Source organism: Chelonoidis abingdonii, chromosome 10 (genome assembly GCF_003597395.2).
Source record: "Chelonoidis abingdonii isolate Lonesome George chromosome 10, CheloAbing_2.0, whole genome shotgun sequence".
Taxonomy (NCBI): Eukaryota; Metazoa; Chordata; order Testudines; family Testudinidae; genus Chelonoidis; species Chelonoidis abingdonii.
Genome location: NC_133778.1, coordinates 20,465,317 through 20,485,897, shown reverse-complemented (window position 1 = coordinate 20,485,897; position 20,581 = coordinate 20,465,317). Strand labels below are relative to the sequence as shown.

The 20,581-nt window shown below is 40.2% G+C and overlaps 1 protein-coding gene across 5 annotated transcripts in view; it reads right to left on the bottom strand.

Moving 5' to 3' along the window:
• ALS2 (alsin Rho guanine nucleotide exchange factor ALS2) overlaps positions 1-20,581 on the bottom strand; it is a 66,950-nt gene that overhangs the window by 18,366 nt on the left and 28,003 nt on the right. For 4 of the 5 annotated variants that reach the window (XM_032799506.2, XM_032799505.2, XM_075070001.1 and 1 more), the window contains exons 13-25: positions 16,774-16,936; positions 15,888-16,019; positions 15,517-15,645; positions 15,016-15,086; positions 14,442-14,508; positions 11,309-11,511; positions 11,101-11,166; positions 8,918-9,016; positions 8,131-8,295; positions 3,084-3,195; positions 2,646-2,723; positions 2,389-2,522; positions 238-405 (exon numbers count right to left, since the gene is read on the bottom strand). In XM_032799506.2, the coding sequence (XP_032655397.1) occupies positions 238-405; positions 2,389-2,522; positions 2,646-2,723; positions 3,084-3,195; positions 8,131-8,295; positions 8,918-9,016; positions 11,101-11,166; positions 11,309-11,511; positions 14,442-14,508; positions 15,016-15,086; positions 15,517-15,645; positions 15,888-16,019; positions 16,774-16,936 (1,587 nt within the window). The remainder of the gene's footprint in view (positions 1-237; positions 406-2,388; positions 2,523-2,645; positions 2,724-3,083; positions 3,196-8,130; positions 8,296-8,917; positions 9,017-11,100; positions 11,167-11,308; positions 11,512-14,441; positions 14,509-15,015; positions 15,087-15,516; positions 15,646-15,887; positions 16,020-16,773; positions 16,937-20,581) is intronic. The other variant, XM_032799509.2, reaches the window with a different exon arrangement.

The following is a 20,581-nucleotide window of genomic DNA, read 5'->3' as shown; positions in this document are numbered from 1 at the left end:
ATATATTGCACAATATGTATAACACCATCTGTAATGATCCAAACTAACTCCTACCAGGTGATCTGTTCTGAAAAAGAGATTTTGCATTATGAGGTAAAGTTAAACAATGCACTTCTGAATTTTTCATTAACTACAGAAATCTCAAAGAAGTTTCCCTAGTCTTCTGTCGGTGTGATCCCAGTTTTTTTTTTTTTTTTTTTTTTTCCATAATTTCTTCCTCCTGGCAACTACACTAACCTGTCTTTGTGTTGACGTCGGTTGGTGGTCAGAGCCACAGCAATGCTGTCCCACGCCTTCCATCTGTCTCCCTGGCCTGGATTCTCACAACCCAGCTGGTGCCAGCATTCTTCAAACACTGCCTTCCATTTCTCATCAGCAGGCACGGCTAGGATTCCAAGCTTCCTCCTAAATAAATCATCACCAATTGCCACTCTGATTCATAACAGTCTTGGACTACAACCCAGCTGTGAAACTGTGCCTAATTATATTTGTGTGCTTGTAAGATGTTCACACTTGTTTGAGGAAATCTGAATATTTAAGATTTTATGACTATTAAGTCTAGTGTCCAGTGTTATCTTATTGGACCATTGTAAGATGACCTGGTATATAAAATCCTTTTCTGTTGACTCTAGAACTACTCTGATCTACAGTAGTTTGACTATCAAACGTTTCTGAAAAGAGTTCATTTAAGGATCAGCGTGGCCCTTATGTTTCTCACTGTCAAAGAGCAGCCTTGAAAAGTACAGCAATCTGTGTACCTAATAACATTAACAGATTTAACAGAAATAGATACTCCTTCCACAATTAGAAATGTCAGTCTACTCTTTTTAGTAGTGTCTTCCTATATATATGATACACATAATCTGTTCTAATATGGAATACATGTGGTTCTTCAATATGCATTGCTTTGATGTAATAAATGGTTTTGAGACAAAAGGAATGTGCTGCATTTGGCTATGTCTACTTTCACCATTATTGATACTCCCAGGAAAAAAAGTTTGGAGACCCCCAGAAGGAACAAAAAAGTTTCCAGTGATTGACAGTTTTATACAGATTTAGGTATAGCCATTAACATGTTATCGATACTGATAGTTTATGAGTATTAAATTTGTTTTACCGCACTTAGAATTAAGCACAATGAGAACTGTCCGTACTTTGAAACTTTTCTAGTTTCATACCACCACAAAAGGTGGGTGCTAGCCCTTTTTACAACAATACCAATAAATTATGAACATCAAGGCAATTTGGAAAAAAAAAAAAAGAGAGTTAGAACTCTTGCTGTTTCACAGCCAGTCTTCACAAGTGTGTACATACATTTATTCATAGACTCCCCACTGGGGTGAAAAGCAGACAGCTAGCTAAGATTGCAACTGTTCAGTTCAGCAGGGATGCCTGCCTAACTTTGCATCAGGTTGTAGGTGTCAATGCTGTCAAAAGAAAGTACCAGTGAATGCTTCAGGAAGCATAGTGACAAGTCAGCCAAGTAAAAATATGTGGGTTATAGTTTTCATTCTAATATACACTTCTGAAATTTCAGAGTGAGCTTTAGTGATCCTAAAACTGAAGAATCCATAATACTAGTATAACCAGGCATAGTGCTAGTAAACACTGTGAAATTTCATCCACAGCTCTGCCAATGAATCTTTGAACAAATGAGAACAAGGATGCAATCAAATGTATCTTCATTATGACTTAAAATGAGACTCAAACACAGGTCTTAAAGACAACAAGTCAGCAGACTAACCCAACGTGCCACCTGTTCCTCCAAATGAGAGTTTTATTGATGCTTTCTAGAATGAGCTTTGCCAAGGTGTGAAAACACCATCAGTTGTGATCTAGGAGGTTCCCCCAGTACATTTCCAGTTGCTGTTAACTACTTTCTATGCACAGCCCTAGTTCTACTAAGATGTTGTTTTTTTAAAAAAACACAGATTCCTCCACGGAACTAACGACAGGTCAAAAGGTCTGTGGCCAACAATTCTCCAAATATAAAACTATCCCATTCTTTTCCCCTGCAGTCTCTGAACTCAGCCATATAACTTGTAGTCTGAAGCTGTGTTCTGGGGAGAAGAAAGGAAAAAAGCAAACACGATAGAAAAGTAAGCCTCCCCAAGTCCACCATCCTGCACCTTGTCTTCAAGGACCTGCAATTCCTGCTTAGCAACGCAATGCAGTAATGTCATTCCCTGACCCTTCTCCAGCTCCAACCACAGAGTTGCCATAAAAGACTCTAGAAAAGCTACAGAAAGAGAGTCAAAAGACTTTGTTCTATATCAAATGTTTTTGCTCAACTAGCTAGCTTTGAATGAGATTGGTATTTAATTTCAGTTACACTCAAATGCATTACTCTACTCTCAGACCAGAAGTGATTCCCCATCCATAACTCACAATGCTTTAGGTCTGTCCTTCTCACTGTCATACAAGCTGGGTTTGAAGTAGGTTCCAGTGATTTTTATCCCAGATCCCCATTCTCCACTGAAGAGACCTTCAATGTAATCTCCATTTGGCAAGGTCAGGGTTCCCTTTGGGTAGGGGAGAAGAGAAGGAGTAGAGAAGAGAATTAACAAACTGAATCTCATTGAGAAATGATTCAAAGAAGAGAGAACAAATGTAGAAAAAGGAACCCAAAAAGTATAAATTACAACCTTTCCACTAAGGGTCCAGTCATCCGAAAACTCTCCTTCATAAACTGTATCATCTTCAGAAAGCAAAACCCCAGTTCCCTATATAAAGAAAAAACAAACAAACAAACAATCATAATTAACACAACAGAGCAATTATGGACAGATGGTATATACAATAGTCACGATTAAAAATACCACATTCTAGGTATAGAGATACACTATGATATCTCAGATTATATCCACTGGCAACTGTTGACTTTTTAAAATGACAGCTACTGTAGGAGATTTCAGTAAAATATAGACCAGTCATTACAAAGACTATCTTAAAATTACAGGACAGAACTGAAGTGTTAGATTTTGACAGTGATATGTAGAGTGCTGCACAGGATAAACAATAGTGCGGGGGGCTGGGGGGGGGGACAACAGACACCACAATATGCAGGTTAAGGTCCAACTCACCATCATTTTGTTGTTGCTAAAAGCACCTTCATAGTACAGTCCAAACTGAGTAACCACTACACCATTTCCCTGGCAGAGGTCATCTTGCCATGTTCCCATATATTTTTCTCCTCTGCAGAAACAGAAAAAAACATAGCTAGATAAAATAGCCTAATTTTTAAAGGAAAGAGTATTTCTTATATCTGCTCTCAATTGGGCGCCACTATGGCTTTGAAGATGTGATGTCAAGTTCAGGAAGTCATATGCCATACATTTCAACTCTGTATGGTGTTTTTTAATCTGGTTTCATTAATTCAATGGAAAGAGGGTTCTCACCAGCAGAAACATACATAAACCTTAAACAAAAAATACTCTGAAACAAGTGGATGTGGCAAGATTGTTACTATGAAATTTAATATTTCAGATGTTCTGGGAGATAGAGAGAGTGTATAAAGAATAATAATGGAGGATTTCAACTATCCCCTTATTGACTGGGTACATGTCGCCTTAGGCTGGGATGCAGAGATGAATGACTGCTTCTTAGAGTAGCTAGTCCCAAAACCCACAAGAGGAGAGGCAATTCTTGATTTAGTCCGAAGTAGAGCACAGGATCTGATCAAGGGGTGAATATCGCTGAACTGGTTGATAATATCAACAGTAATATAATTAAGTTTAACATCCTTATGGGGAGGAAAAAACCACGAAAAAAAGCCCACCACAGTAGCATTTAACTTCAGAAAGGGCAATACACAAAAAAATTAGGAAGCTAGTTAAACAGAAATTAAAAGGTACAGTCACAAAAGTGAAATGCCTGGAACTTGCACAGAAAACTTTTAAAAAACACCATAACAGAGGCTCAATTTAATGTGTACCCCAAAATTAAAAAACATAAGAGGATCAAAGTAGTGCCATTATGGGTAAACAAAATGAAAGAAGCAGTTAGAGACAAAAAGTTATCCTTTAAAAATTGGAAGTTAAATTGTACTGAAGAAAATAAAAAAAGAGCATGAACACTGGGAAGTCAAGTGTAAAAGTATAATTAGGCAGCCTAAGAAAGAATTTGAAGAGCTATTAGCCAAAGATTCAAAAACTAACAGGAAAAAATTATGTACATCAGAAGCAGGAAACAGCCAAACAATCAGTGGGGTCACTAAACGATCAAGGTGCTAAAGGAGCACTCAAGGAAGATAAGGTCATTGCAGAGAAGCTAAATTAATTCTTTGCAGAGGATGTGGGGGAGATGCCCACATCTGAGCCATTCCTTTTTAAGTGACAAATCTGAGGAATGGTCCCAGACTGAGGTGTCAGTAGAGGTGGTTTTGATTAAATGAACAGTAATAAGTCACCAGGGCCAGATGGCATTCGCTCAGGAGTTCTGAAGGAACTCAAATATGAAAGTGCAGACCTACTAAGTAACTATGGTATACAATCTATCATTTAAATCAGCTTCTGTACCAAATGACTGGAAGATAGCTAATTGCGATCCTGGCAGTTACAGGCTGGTAAGCCTAACTTCAGTATCCGGCAAATTGGTTGAAACTGTAGTAAAGAACAGAATTATCAGACACAGATGAACACAATATGTTGGGGAATAGTCAACATGGCTTTTGTAAAGGGAAACCATGCCTCATCAATTTATTGGAATTTTTTGAAGGGGGTCAAATACAAGGACAATGGGGATCCATTGGATATAGTGTACTCGGACTTTCAGAAAGCCTTTGACAAAGTCCCTCACCAACGGCTCTTAAGAAAAGTAATCAGTCATGGGATAAGAGGGAAAAGTAGTAATCAATCAGGGATCAGTAACTGGTTAAAATACAGGAAACAAAAGGGCAGGAAATGGTCAGTTTTCAGAATGCAGAGAGGTTAATAACAGTGTTCCCCAGTGATCTGTACTGGGCCAGCGCTGTTCAACATATTCATAAATGATCTGGAAAAAGGGGTAAACAGTGAGGGGGCAAAATTTTCAGATGATAGAAATTAATTCCTGATAGTTAAGTCCAAAGCAGACTGCAAAGAACTACAAAGACTCACAAAACTGAGTGACTGGACAACAAAATGGAAGGTGAAATTGAATGTTGATAAATGCAAAGTAATACACAATCCCAACTACACATACAAAATGATGGGGTCTAAATTAGTTACCACCGACCAGGAAAGATCTTGGAGTCATTGTGGATAATTCTCTGAAAACATCTGCTCAATGTGCTGCAGCAGTCAAAAAAGCTAACAATATTAGGAACCATTAGAAAAGGGATAGCACATAAGACAGAAAATATCATAATGCCACTATATAAATCCGTGGTATACCCACACTTGGAATACTGAATGTAGTTCTGGTCTCCCCATCTCAGAAAAGATATATTAGAAATGGAAAAGGTACAGAAAAGGGCAACAAAAGTTATTAGGAACATGTAAGGAGAGATTAAAAAGGCTGAGAATTTTCAGCTTAGAAAAGAAACAACTAAGAGGGAATGTGATAGAGGTCTATAAAAAATTGTGATTGGTGCAGAGAAAGAATAAGGAAGCATCAGGGTCAATCCAATGAAGTTAATAAGCAGCAGGTTTAACACAAACATAAAGAAGTACTTTTTCACACAATGCACAGTAAGCCTGTGGAACTCTGTGACAATCTTTGTGAAACTCATTGCCAAGGGATGCTGAAGGCCCATACTATAACTAGTTCTTTTTTGAACCTCATTAAGTTCATTGAGGATAGGCCCATCAATGGCTATTAGCCAGGATGGCCAGGGATGCAACCCTGTGCTCTGGAGTCCCTAGCCTCTGATTGCCAGAAGCTGGGACTGGATGACAGGGGATGGATCACAAAATGGTTACCTGTTCTGTTCATTCCCTCTAAAGCACCTGACACTGGCCAGTGTCAGAAGACAGGATATTGGAGTAGATGGACCATTGGTCTGACCCACTATGTCCGTTCTTATGTTTTTATTTTCAGAAACTGACAGTTTTAATAAAGCAGAACACAATAAGCCAACACCTAAGCAAGCAGATCTGAACAACTGCTACAGAATTAACAAGGAAAAAGCCTGCTGGTTGATCTGGATCAGCATAAACTGAGCTTTGGAAAGAGACACGTATAAAAAGGAGATCCTTACTGATGTGAGGCATGTGCAGAGGGTGAGTGAAGGTTAGATAAAACAAAATAAGATTTCCTTAAAACTTTTTTATCCAGACCTCTTGACTGAGTTTTTGATTTCATGACAAACTAACCTGCCCTCACTTGAGTGGGCCCACATTATATACTGGGGTAGGACCAAAAAGGGAGGAAGAAGGCTAGTTCCACAGCTTGCAGTTAAATTCAAGAGGGTATGGGAGGGAAAGGGGGAGAAGACATGGTCAGAATTGTCTTTTGGTTCATGGACTAATGATATTTAAAGCAAAGGGCCGAAATAAACCAAGTCAACCAGACACTCATTTTGAGGGTTCTGCAGTATCAAAGATAGAGGAAATAAGAGCCATTTTGAAAGAAATATTTTGTATAGCAACTAAACAAGATTGCTGTCAAATAGATTAGAGGATCTGAGTTATTTCTTGCACATAAATATGTGCATCTTTCAAGGCCACTGAAAGACACACTCAAAGCGGCCTTACCTTTCTAAGTCAAAAGGATCAGGTTAGACTGTATGAATTTAATTGTATGCTTGGACGTAGATCTAACACTCTCCATTTTCTAACTGTCCTGAAAAGGCATATGGTTTTATGCATTTCAGTCTTCAATTAGTACGTGAAACCAACTTACAAATTACACCCTCACCTCCCCCACCCCCCAAAAAAAAAAAAAGGGTGCTTGCCACCTGGTATCATGGCCTAGTGGGAGATACTGGTTTGATTAATGGTTTCAGCCACTCGTGTCCGATTGGGACTTGTTAGAAAGCACATGCAGCAGGCTAAGCTTCTGGGACAGACAGGGGAGAGGTAAATTCCAGGCTTTGGTCAAAGTCACTATCACTGCCCAGTGAGACACTAACGGATGAAAGCAGTCTATCCATTCCTTATTCACAGTGCCTTGAGTAAACATACTGAAAGAAATCCTCCTACCCAAAAATCAATGTTATTAAAAAGTTAAAAGAAATATAAATTCCACATTGCCTTTGATTTTTAATTATCCACAGAGGCGGCAATGAATGCTACTTTCTGAAGTCTCTTCCAAAATTCTAACTTTTCATAAAGCCAAAACTGAACTTGCAAGTGAAGAGTACTTCAACAGCAAGAATGGCAGGCTGGATATGTACTTAAATATTATGGAACTCTGAAGAATATTGTGAGGAAAGTACCTTTTGACCGGGACCAAATATGAAACTGACGTTAGGAACAAAAACTACAGAGGCCAGAACAAATTCTCCCTCTCATCAAAAACCCAGACCTTGGTCATGGTTTTTCACTCTTCTACCTCATATCTGGGCTTCCAGCTCTGTGAACTAGGACCAGACACCATAGCTTCCATGAAAAGCTCTTAGCTTGGAGAAAGGAGACCTTGGCAGAGAAGACTTCAGGTGTTTTGTACAGGTGACTTCTATTAACTTACCTCTGTTCAGATAGAATCGGGTTTTTAGTACACTCCTGCTACTTACCCCATCTTTTCATTTTGCTCATTCATGAGGAGATGAAGTAACTTACCCCCAGCTGCCAGAGTGAATCAGTAGGTTTACCTGGATTAGAATCCAAGATGACCTAGTTCCTAAATCCTTAATCAATGGGCAACTCAAGCTTCTGGTTGGTGGGATGAGAGAATACTGCATATGCCATTTGAAAAGCATGCAGAGGTATGGATGGTACTCAAGAAGCTATCAGAGTCAGTGCCACACTTCAAGCAGAAGTATGATGGAGAGCATGTAAAAATATTGGCTTCAAACGGAAGCAGTGGAATGGAACCCATACTTTGAGCTCCTAATCCTCCCCCATCAGCCCTAAAAGACTATAATAGACTAAAGTCAAATTGCAGAAACTGAAAACATGTAAAGAGATATCTACTCAACCCTTTCCCCCTCAAGTTTATGTAATTTTGGGTCAGCTTAGAAGTTTAGGATTCCTGCCATCAACACATTACCTTGTGATATCATCAAAGACACCATATCCAGTCTTCTTATCCATCACCCACTGGCCAATGAACATACTGGGAGAGGATGATGTCAGTTTGCCACTGCGCAGAAGACCATGCCCATGACGCATGTTATCCAGAAAACATCCTTCATACACCTCACCAGTGGCATAACTGTAATGACAAAAAGAATGGGTACGGTTCTTATGATCTGTATTCTTTCATCTCAAGGTTTTAAGGAATAGGTACTGAATTTTTCCCTTTTCCTTATGAGACTGCACTAAACCCAAGCCCAATTCTGGAATCAGATTAACAAGTATGTTTAGGAGGTGAATAAAAAAGGGTTGCTGCTCATGGTCACTACAACAAAGTTAAGATCCTTTTTCAAGTGAGACATGAAATACCATGAGACATCTGTCACAACGAATTTCAAGAGAAAACTTGCAGGTTGAAAGGAGGAAGCAACATTAAAACAGAGACAGTGTAACAGCTATCAGACTGTGTGTGAACATGTACGATAAGAATTGAGATTTCTTGGAAGTTTTAAGCCATAGTAACTGCAGCTCGGAGTTTAGGAATATGAAAATAGCAATAGGAATGCTAGTGTGGAGGCCTGAAACATTAGCCCCACCTCCGAAAGAAAACAGAGTTCCAGTGCACCAAACAAAGGGAATAAACTGCTACTGAAAGCTGCACTTGATATTTTAGCTGAAGTTCAAATAGTTATTATTCCCTCTTGGATCACACACTTACTATTGCAAGGAGCAAAGATTATCTTAATGAAAGAAGGCATTACCTGTAGACTCCTTGTCCACACATTTTGCCCTCCTTCCAGTATCCCACATAATGGTCATCCTTGGTCAGTGCTTTGTTTGGTATTTTGTATTCACCATATCTGCCAATGCATGAAGATCAAACATGAGCAGCCATGATATGAATGTATAGACCAATCCAAACTCCGTTATTTACAAAAGGAGGTATAAAATCAAAAACAAAGTATTTCAACATTAGACTGCCCTGGGTGGCTCTGTCTCCAGCTCCAACAGTTAGAAATTGATTTTTGTACTGAAAAAAAAATGAGGAAGTTCTAAACCACTAGGTTTTTTTACTCTGTACTGTTTTCCACGCATTTAGTTCTGGCCTGTAGTAAGCCTTCTCTTCTTCCATCAGTGCTTTGACTTTTTATGCTCCACAGTAGAACCCTGCAGTGCAACAGCACAGCCTCAACCTACTCTTTGCAAGAATCTCTCTTATTTCAGATCCTAAGGGCTTATCTTCACTACGGGGAAGATCGGGGAGAGTGATGCTGCTGCAATTGATGCAGCAGGGATTGATTTAGAGGGTCTAGTGAAGACGGGCTAAATTGATGGCAGAGTGCTCTCTGGTCAACCCTGGTACTCCACCTCTCTGGGAAGTGTAAAGGAAGTTGACCAGAGAGTGTCTCCCGTCAATGCAGCGCAGTGAAGACATTAGGGTAAGCCAACCTAAGCTACGTTGACTCCAGCTACATTATTTACATTGCTGGAGTAGCATAACTTAGGTCAACTTACCCCAGCAGTGAAGACAAGCCCTAAGTCTGTCTCCATCTCCTGTACATTGTTCAGGAGAAACCAATAGATCTACCGTCAGTATTATTGCAAGCTAAGTTCGTAAATCTCTTTATACCTTTATGGGTCAGTCACAAACACTGTTATTTTGGCTATGGACTTAAACATTTATAACCACTGAGAATATCTGAAGGAGTAAAAGGATTGTAAAGTGTCTAGCTAGATGGGGAAGGTGGCACAGGTCTTTATAAACACTTTAAAGTGCCAGAGGCTCAAGATATTGGTGCTGCTGTCTTTCCAGAATGGCTTGTGGTTGGGTAGATGGTTCAGACAGCAAGTAATGGACAGCAAAGTATTCAACACTGACCACATGAGCTGCATACTCCAAAAATGTGTGTAGTGGTGTTTAATTATAAAATTAGTAGTTCTAATCTTAACTACAGCTTAATGTTTTTGACCTGAAGAACCTTTTTTTTTTTTTTAAATGGGTATTCCCAAGATACACTGATGGTTGTGAATGATCAAATGGCCAGTTGGGGCTCTTAGATCTGTTACATCCTGGCAGCTGAACTATAGAAGTTGTCTGCAGGATGTAAACATGCCAATCCTCCAGCCCCTACAGGTTCAATTACATACATTAGGAAGTCTTGTTGCCATTTCTAGGTTGAAGTCCGTTATGTAACCATAAATTCCTTATAAGTACCTAATATAACCAGAGTTCTCATTATCCATATAAAATGTCCATTCCTTGTTAGAAAATTATTAAGCTCTTGGTTTCAATGATATAGTGTAGAAGCAAATTCCATGAGTTGAACTATATGTTGTGCACCAAGTTATTCCCTTTCATCAGTTTTAAATGCTGTTTTTCAGTTTTATTGGATAGCTCCTTTATCTTGTATGATGATATGGGAATGCCTATTTATCTACTTTTTTTCCTACTCTATACTATTCATTTTACATATCATGATCAACTCTCTTAAAAATAGTCCTAACTTCCAGGTTTCTGTTTATGGAATCTTTATATTGCTGTTTCCTATTTCTACTCTTTTTGAGATGAAGTGATCAGAACTTAATATACTATTCAAGATGATGGTGCACCCCTAATTTATACAAAGGCATTATATGCCTTTTGAAAGAGCAAATAAATGATTCAGCTTCATGATTTTTTAAAAAAGATCTTCAGATACAACAGAAGGCCTCGCTGGTAAGCAAAGATAAGAAAGTTGACTGATTTTTGCAGTCAGATTCACTTGTCCATCTCTCAGCATCCCCTCCTCCACCACCAGACTTCATTTGGTCTTTGTATTTTTTACTTACAGACTGCAAGCTTTTTACATACACACAACAGCCTTGATCTAAAGAGAGGCACCACTATCTATTATAAACACTTTTTCTGTTCGCTAGCTCAGAAGGTAGTGAACTCTGCTCTTACCCATCTTCCAGGCCATTTCGGAACATCCCAGAATATATCCTTCCATCAGCCCATCTTAGGATCCCTCTGGAACACACATACACCCACTACAGTTAGGCCAGTTTCACTAGTATTTCATGTTTTATGCAAGCAAAATAATGACTATTTTGCACAGCAACCAAACTACCTCTTCCTATCCCATTCATCTGTTCAGTTTGAATGCTTTTACCTTCCATGGGGTTTCCCGGAAAGCCATCGCCCATCATATGTGGCATCTTTAAGCCGAGGGTCCTTGTAAAAGGTGTATTTCGCACTACGTGAAATAGGAGGCTCCTGTCTCTGAATATTCCCACCACTTCCATAAGGTGGTAAGTCAGATGTCCCCCTTAGGGCCTGATCCACAGCTTGGCTTATAGCCCTCAGCCACTTTGTCTGAAATAGAGAGTTTATGGAAGAGTTTATTAGTAATCTATCGTGTTTAGCAATTCATCTCTCTTTACACAGGTATTATTGCAGGACAAATGTAGATAAAAATGAGACTTTAGTTCTTGGATGAATAATGTTCACATGTGATGTAAGTAACGTGAGACAAGACATCTCTGTTTTTCCCTCCATCTCCCCATTATAAAAGGATGCTTAGTATCACTACACACTCCCACACCGTGGAAGAAAAAAAAAAAAGGAGGGGGAGGGAAAGAGGGAGAATCAGAAGAGTTACCTGAAAAATCACACAAGAAATACTAAACAATTAAAAATATCTCAATCTCTCATAACAGCCATCCAACAGAAAAAACAAAAAGTCAAACAGATTGCCACCTCCAGGTAAAAAACATAGCACCAGTACCCACCACTTGGACACTACATGACACCTGATCATCATCAAATTTAAAATCGAGACTACCCCTACCTGGAGCTGAATTATCTTTACTCTCTAAGGGACTGGAACTTCTACCCCTCCACAGAACCGGATACCATATTAACACGTGGAGCACCAGAGAATTACTCCCGTGATTCTGTTCACACCACTCACAATTACTATGTCCCCACTGACAATCATAAGAAAAAAGGAATTATCTGACTGGACACCACAGAGTGGAAAAAACCACACTCTTGATCATTACATGGGTTGCTTTGGGGGGCAAAAACAAACAAACAAACAAACAGGTGCGAAACCCTTAACATACATCACATCCACCACAATCTTTCCACTGCCAAAAGGACAGCTATACAATCCTGGAAACCCAACCACCACACAGTGCTCAAACCAGCAGACATAGGGGGCACCATCGTAGTTCTCAGCAGCGATGACTATGAACGAGGCCAGCAGACAACACTCTGACACCACCTACTATAAAGAACTCAAAGATGACCCCACGCCACAATTTTTCCAGGGATTTAAGGATATAATCAAATCCTTCCCCAAACAACTCCAAGAGAAACTCTATAAACCTCATCCCCAACAAATACACTCCAGGGACCTTCTACTTGCTTCCCAAGATACATAAACAAGGGAAGCCAAGCAGACCCATCGTATCTGGCCACAGCATTCTCACTGAAGGAATATCAGGATTTACAGAAACCATCCTCAAGCCACTCACCACACAAAGGGCCTGCTTCCTTCAGGATACAACTGACTTCCTCCACAAACAACCTCCCTCAGAACACCATCCTTGCCACCATGGATATCATTCCCTTTACACCTACATCCCTCATAGTAATAGCATAGCTGCCTGCCTCGAATATTTACAAGACTATGGACAACACTCGGATATCCACCCAAACACATCAAACTCAGCCATTTCATCCTTGCCCAGAACAACTTTACACTCAACAAACAAACACTTTGTCCAAACCATGGGAACAGCCATGCGTACTAGTATAGCTCCCCAATAAGCCAACCTCTTCATGGGCCACCTTCAAGAATTTCTGGACAAATGCACCCAAACAACAACAAAACAAAAAACAAAAAAAAAACACACACAAAAACCCCACACCCACCCACCACAATGAAATACCCGAGATACATTGATGCTATTTTTAATCACCTGAACAGATGACTTACACTCCCTCAGCTTTCCACCACAACTTCAACAACCACCACTTCTTCATTAAAAACCTCTTTCTGGGACATTCACACACTAGCATTAACTTCCTGGACACCATAATCAGCTTCAAACAATGAACCACTGATCACCCCACCTATCTTCCTAGATCTAGTAACTTCCCAACCAACCACCCCAAGAAATCTTTTTTCTACAGCCAGGCACTCAGACACCACAGAAGATGCTCTGAGAAGAAAGTCCGGGATACACACCTGGACACACTCAAAACCACCTTCACAAAAGGATGCTCCACCAGAGTAGACCACATCATGCAACAAGCCCCCCCAAATATCCTGACAGAACCTGCTTCAATACTGAAATAAAATCCCCTCTGACTGCACAACCCTTAGTTGTCATCCACCATCCCACACTGAAACCCATACAGAGTATTAAACTACAATCTATACTCAATGGGGACCCCATACTGAGAAATCTTTCCTGAACCTCTCCACTTCTGACCTCCATACAACCCCCGAACCTCTCCAAGCTCATGAAAAGCAAGTTACCCACAGACCAAGATACACCTACTCAAAGCTGTACCAGACCCTGCCAGAACAGATGCAAGACCTGCAGACATATCTCCACTGCTACAATAATCAACTCCTCCCATAATACACCTTTCAAGACCTAGGGTCCTACACATTTCTATCACAACATGTGGTCCTCACCCAGTGCCCTAAATGCCTATGTGGGTGAAACCAGACCATCACTACAATCTTGAATGAACTCTCACAGGAAAATGATACAAAACAAAAACACACCAGATCACCTGTGGGTGAATACTTTTCACAAAACGTTCACTCTATATTTGATCTCTCAGTCCTCATCCTCAAAGGAAAATGTGTACAAACACTTCCAAAAAACAAGCCTGGGAGTTTAAAATTCATAACTTTGCTAGACACTAAAAATTAATGGTTTTAATAAAGACATCGGATTTATGGCTTATTACAATAATCTATAAGCCATTACTGCTGCCCCCATCCTCCATTTTTGTCTTATTACTACAGAGGTGTTAACAGTCCACTCTGCCTTGAATGGTCCCAGAAAGTATGTGCTAACTACTTATACTAAACTATCTGTTCAATCTTGTATTTAAGTGTGACACACTGAGTATGTTTTCCAGATCTGAAGAACTCTGTATAGCTTGAAAGTTGTCTCACTCACTAACATAAGTTACTCCAGTAAAAGATATTAGCTTACCCACCTTGTCTCTTAGCATCACCAGAGGTAATTAAGAAGTTCTGCATCTGCCTACCTTACCTTTTCCTGTGGTGTTGATGAAAGAAGAATGAAGTGTTCCTCTGGTGTAGTAATCTTCAAACCATTCCTAGAGTGGAAACAAGAATAAAACCAATCAAGAAAAGACCTTTCACTAGCTGGTGAAATTTTCAGCCTGGAAAAAATAACCTAGACTTCTTACCAAAGGTGGGATAGGTTATCCTTTTTAAAAAAAAGGAAAAAAAAAAAAAAAAAAAGAGCACCACAGTGAGTGTCACTTAGCTTTAACTACTAGTTTAAAAGAAACCAGTAACACAAGAAGCCTCAGAAATGGCTACTTTTTGCACTCTTCCTCATCTCAATTGTTTGTGCACTCGTGATTTACAAGTACAAAACAAGAATATAGCAGGATCCTATTTTAACCAAGCATAGTGAAATACAAAAGAAAAAGAAAACTTTAATTGGATTAGAAGAATATATGGACCAAGGACACATCCCATACTGTGCCTAGCTTACAAGACTTACCCCAAATGGTTGCAAATTATTTTATTATTTAGGAACATCAGACTATTTCAGCAATAAAAATAATGAACCCTAGTTACAGAGGAATACTCACACATTGCCAGCCTCTTCTGAAAGAGCCTCCACCCACAGCGTTGAAAGGGGGAAAATATGATGTGTTGAGAACTGTAGCAAGGGGAAGGAAGGGGTAAAACAAAAAATAAATAGCTGATACACCCATTTGCCCCACCCCAAATTCCTTATGATGCATCTTCCCCTGCAGTTTTGTCTCCCCACAGCTGAGAATAGGCATGAGACTTGTTGCCCGAAAGCTAGCTGTTCCCAGAAGTGCCAGCTGCAAACCATGACACCTGTGAAGCCATAAGGAAGACCCTGATGTATGAATATTTTTTATGTTTGACACACAGGTTATTTCAACTCTCTTTGGAAACAGGCAACACTTCTCACTTTTAGGTGTCCCAACACCATTGTGAGACAGAATATAAAAACCTAGATTAAGAACAACAGACTCGCCATATGGAAAAATTGTCACATGCTTTCAACCAGCTGAGGTGAAAACAGTTTTCAGTTCTGAGAGCTATGGGAGTTTGCTCACCTGAGCATGGACTAGAGCATCATTAAAGAGGATGAACCAGTTCACCGAGAATCTCCCAGCATGCTGTAGGGACAGCCCCCGATTACTGCTTTCACAGATTAACCGACGATCTGGTCTCCTCAAGGAATCCTACGATTTAAAAAAAAAAAAAGTGCTGATAGCACAAACAACACTGAAATTCAGAAACTATGATTATTGTTCACAAGAAGGGCCAAATTGAGATATTGCGTTAAAACTTCCAAGAATTAGAGAGGCTTAAGTAGAACAATGTCATCATAAAGCAGGGAAATGTGTGGAGAGGAAAGTAGTGACTTCAGAGCCAGGCCTATACAAACATGCTGTGGGACGCTAGTGATAATAGCAACTCATACCGTCATTTTCCCAGGAAAGGTCTTCCAGAAGCTCAGGGTGTATTCTGCTTCCTTCCTTTTCCTATTGAGATGGACAACAAGAGTCTCACAGCAAGAACTGGAATCTTGTAGTTTTTGGTATTCTGGAGATGTCTAAAGGGTAACGAACAAAAATAAGTAGTTTTGTGAGACATCATTTCAAAGGATGTGTACCAACCACAATGGGTTAGTAGTTATGAGCTCCTGACTGCAGGGGAGGTCACCCTGCTGCTGAGTGGCTTTGTCCTCAGGCCCTCTGTGACAGCAGAGGTGCAGAGGGCTCCCTGTGCTGACAGTGACAGATGATCCCTTCAGGTGCGGGGAAGGCTGCAGTTCTGCCTGGCAGAGCAGAGACCCTCAGCCAAGGCCACAAGGAGGACGACACTTTCCTGATGATGGGGGAGGCTACCCCACTGCTAAATTGCTCCTGCCCAGGGGCGCAGCCCTTTAGAAATAGGATGGCCTCCCCCATGCCCCATCCTCCTCCTTGCTGTCACAGGTGCCAGGGAGTAGGGCCATGACACCAGGGCCACAGAGGTCTCCCTGCATGGTGGCAAGGCCAGTGACACTCAATCCCTGCAGGCACAAGTGGGATGGGAGGCCATACGCCTGCCAACTATTACCAATCAATATATTTTTTCCATTAACTTCAGCATGTCAGCTGAAATCAACGTGTACTGACAGTGCTTAAAATTGAATTCTGCCAAGCCTACTTATAAACCTAAAGTGATAAGGGTTTTAATCAAATTGTTTTAGTATAATATTTGTAATAACGCTAGTTTAGTGATACTAATGTGTAATCAAAGAACAAGCAATCCCCTCCAAAATCTCCTACCAAATAAGTTTCATACATGATGAGATGACTTACCACTTCAAAACACGTAGCAAGCTTTAGCAAAACTCTAGCATAGTTATGAAGTTGTCTGACTGGCAAGAAAAACAGGGTATTTAGCACATCGACCAACTGTATGTTTTCCTCCTTCATTTCAGCTAGATCTTGTAACAATTCCTGGTTTTTACCTAAAAAGTCACTAAAGGTGAAAAAAATGACATAACAAAACCTTAGTAATGCTTTGCAGTACTATTACAGAGTTCCCCTTATGGGGTTATATCAAACCAGCAGAGATTAAAAAGAGAAAGATGAACAGCACACAGGATCCATTCCCATTTATAACACAGTAACATAGCTTTATGCTAACTTCAGTACTTGTTTTGGTACAAGTAATGGATTTGTTTGCTGATGTCAGTTAATTTAGTGACTGCATGTATGAGCAGATTTGCTGAAGGAAGAGTTACTCTCCAAAGAGGAAACTAGACAGATACTTGCTTGTTTCCATTAGGTCTCCAACTAGCCAGGTGAAAATATATACGGAGAATGGGTTTCCATGCCACCTGTTAAACTAAACTAATGCATCTCTAACACTGAGAAAAGTGATGTGCCTAACAAAGTGCAATGAAAAAGTCCCTATCTTTGCTTCATTGTAACTCCCTAAATACATTTGTGTATTCTATTCCCCACCACTGTTATTTAATGAAGCTGAACAGCCCTTTCCCCCAGCTAGAAAAATCATATCCTCCCTCAAAGATACACAGGGAACCTAGTCAATCCTCAGTCTGATTTTCTAAATGGAGGATTAATTTAGTTCAGGTAAGAGGATGGAAACAGTTATAAGAATACTACATTTGGGAGCAAGAACAAGATTTCTACACACACACACACACACACACACACACACACACACACTTGTCCTTTTGTTCAACACAGCTGTGTGTGTGTGTGTGTGTGTGTGTGTGTGCGCGCATGCACACGCGCGAGAGGGGGAGAGAGAGAGATGACACACACAGAGGCAGTTATTTGGAGAGAAGCTATTTGAACAAGGAATTCTGTGAGGCTCAAGCAAGTTGAAAAGGCAAGTAACAGAACAAAGAACCAGCTTGGAGACTTGCACAGCAGGACACCTAAGAGTTCTACATGATTAGCAAGGTGCTGCCGCACAAATATCAAATGAACATACCTTGCCTAATTCTGCCCATGAGCTTTATGAGCCTTCTTGTTCAACAAGCATAAGGGGAAAAAGAGCCTTCTTTGGAGATAAAGCTGCTTTCTTTGGTCACAAAACTAACAAACAATCTGGATAGCTTGCATTTTTAAAGTGCTTTAAGATCCTCACAGGGAAGGCTCTGTAGCAGTATCAAGTAATAACAGAGTCCTCATGCTCATTGGTCTTACCCACTGTCTCAGAGGAAACACCCAAGAGTCTGCCAACAAATTAGGACTCCTGGTGAAACTTACACTTGTCTTTTTTTGTTTTTTTACATACAAGATATGACTACTAAAATCTCTATATTGGCAAATATCTATAGGAGATCTGCTGACATTAACCACTGAGACTACCCTGCTGAAAAGCTCTCACAGAATGAAGGATTCATTCTAAAAAATACAATTATCTGCAAAGAAACCTCCTTGTTTTTTGCTACAAGGAACAGACCAGATTTCTAAAACATATTTCCTCCCTGAAGTTTCTAAACCTGAAAAAGTGTTAGCTATCTAATGAGACTGTGGTGTCAGTATTAGAAGCTGTCACTATTGACAGTGACACTAGACAAAGAATTCAGTATGCTGAGTAGCTCCACCATCTGAAATGATCAGTGGATCCACAGTTGTCCCAGAAATTTTGCCCATATTGGGAATTTGAATTTAGAGCTTGCAACACTTCACCATTAAAAAAAATTGATCAATGCACAGGTAGATAGTTCAGAACCTTTTTCCATTGAATGATTTCACATTTAGCAAGGCACAGATAATCCTCAGATGCACTCTAGAATTCTTGCATTGGCTCCTAGGACACTTTAAAGGAGGTAACACAGACATGTTTTATGGAGTACTTTGTACATCAGAAGATGGACAACTGAATCATCCCCTATCGCTGGAAGAATTGAGACAAGAAACTTTTGCAAGACTGCAACTTCTTAGACACCAATTTACAACCCCCAAATTGCAACTGCTTTTCCAAAGAATGAAGAGAGCCAAAAGATATATAGGTAATTAATTCTGCATTGACTGAGAGATGAACTGTTATTTTCAATTGTTATCGTACGCTGATAACCATCATTTTAAAAAATAAACACTAAACGTCAGTAACATCATGAAGAGCAGCTTGAGAGAACCAACGCTATGGAGAGTAAAGTACAGTTACTCTTCCTTCTAGTCAAAAGAAGAGTTCCACTCACCTAATAAGGGACAGCATTCTCCTTGACAAGAATAAGATTAAAAGAATAATATTCTTAAAAAGGGTTGCCTTAAAATGCTGTACCTATTAAATACTGCAAAATTAACAATGAAGATAAGTTAGGAAAAGTATTATCTAAGCTTATTAGCTCTTGAAGAAAGTTTACTCCCAAGTAAATCCATGGCAGTTCTGTAAGGATCATATTTATAGGCATTGTGAATGGGTGATCAAGGTTTAGCCTTCAGCTAAGCTCTCATGAGCCATGATCTGACAAATCTATTTAAAATAACGTTAGTCAATTTTGTTTTCTCTTTCTCCACCTTCAAGAGAAAGCAGACCTAACTAAATACCTTCACTACTATTTATAAAAAGAATAATACATCATAGGCTAGGTCTATACTGCAGGGAGAGTCAACCTAAGGCCTGGTCTACACTATGCATTTATATCGAATTTAGCAGCGTTAAACCGATTTAACCCTGCACCCGTCCACACAACGAAGCCCTATATATATCGATATTTCAGTGCTACTCCTCGACGAGAGGAGTAGCACTGAAATCGGTATTGCCATGTCAGATTTGGGTTAGTGTGGCCGCAATTCGATGGTATTAGCCTCCAGGCAGTATCCCACAATGCACCATTGTGACTGCTTTGGAAAGCAATCTGAACTCAGATCCACTAGCCAGGTAGACAGGAAAAGCCCCACGAACTTTTGAATTTCATTTCCTGTTTGCCCAGTGTGGAGCACTGATCAGCACGGGTGGCCATGCAATCCCAAATCCAAAAAGAGCTCCACCATGGACCGTACGGGAGATACTAGATCTGATCGCTGTATGGGGAAACAAATCTGTTCTATCAGAGCTCCATTCCAGAAGAGAAAATGCCAAAGCATTTGAAAAAAATCTCAAGGCTATGATAGACAAAGGCCACAGCAGGGACTCAACACAGCACTGTGTGACAAGAGTAACGGAAAGCCAAAGAATCAAATGGACACTCATGGAGGGACGGAGGGACTGAGGACTCGAGCTATCCTACAGTTCCCGCAGTCTCCGAAAAGCATTTGCATTCTTGGCTGAGCTCCCAATGCCTGACAGGTCAAAAATATTGTCAGCAGTGGTTCAGGGAATATGTCTCAATTTACCCCCCCCACTCCTGCAAAGAAAAGGGGAAAAAAATCGTTTCTCACCTCTTTGTCCATATCACCATATGTCCTATGGATGCTGTGGTGATGGGTGCTGCAGTGCTGAACAGCAGCATTCCCCCCTCCAAGTAGCAGGAACGTACAGTACAAAATGACTGATCCGAGCCTCCTTGGTGAGGTCAGCAGGGGCGCCTGGAAAATAGAACGATGACTCGCCGGTCATTCCCTTATTTAAGCTTTGTGTCCTGGCAGAGTTCAGTCCTGCAGATGGGCAAAGGGCTGGTAACCGTCGCTCGATCATAAGCAG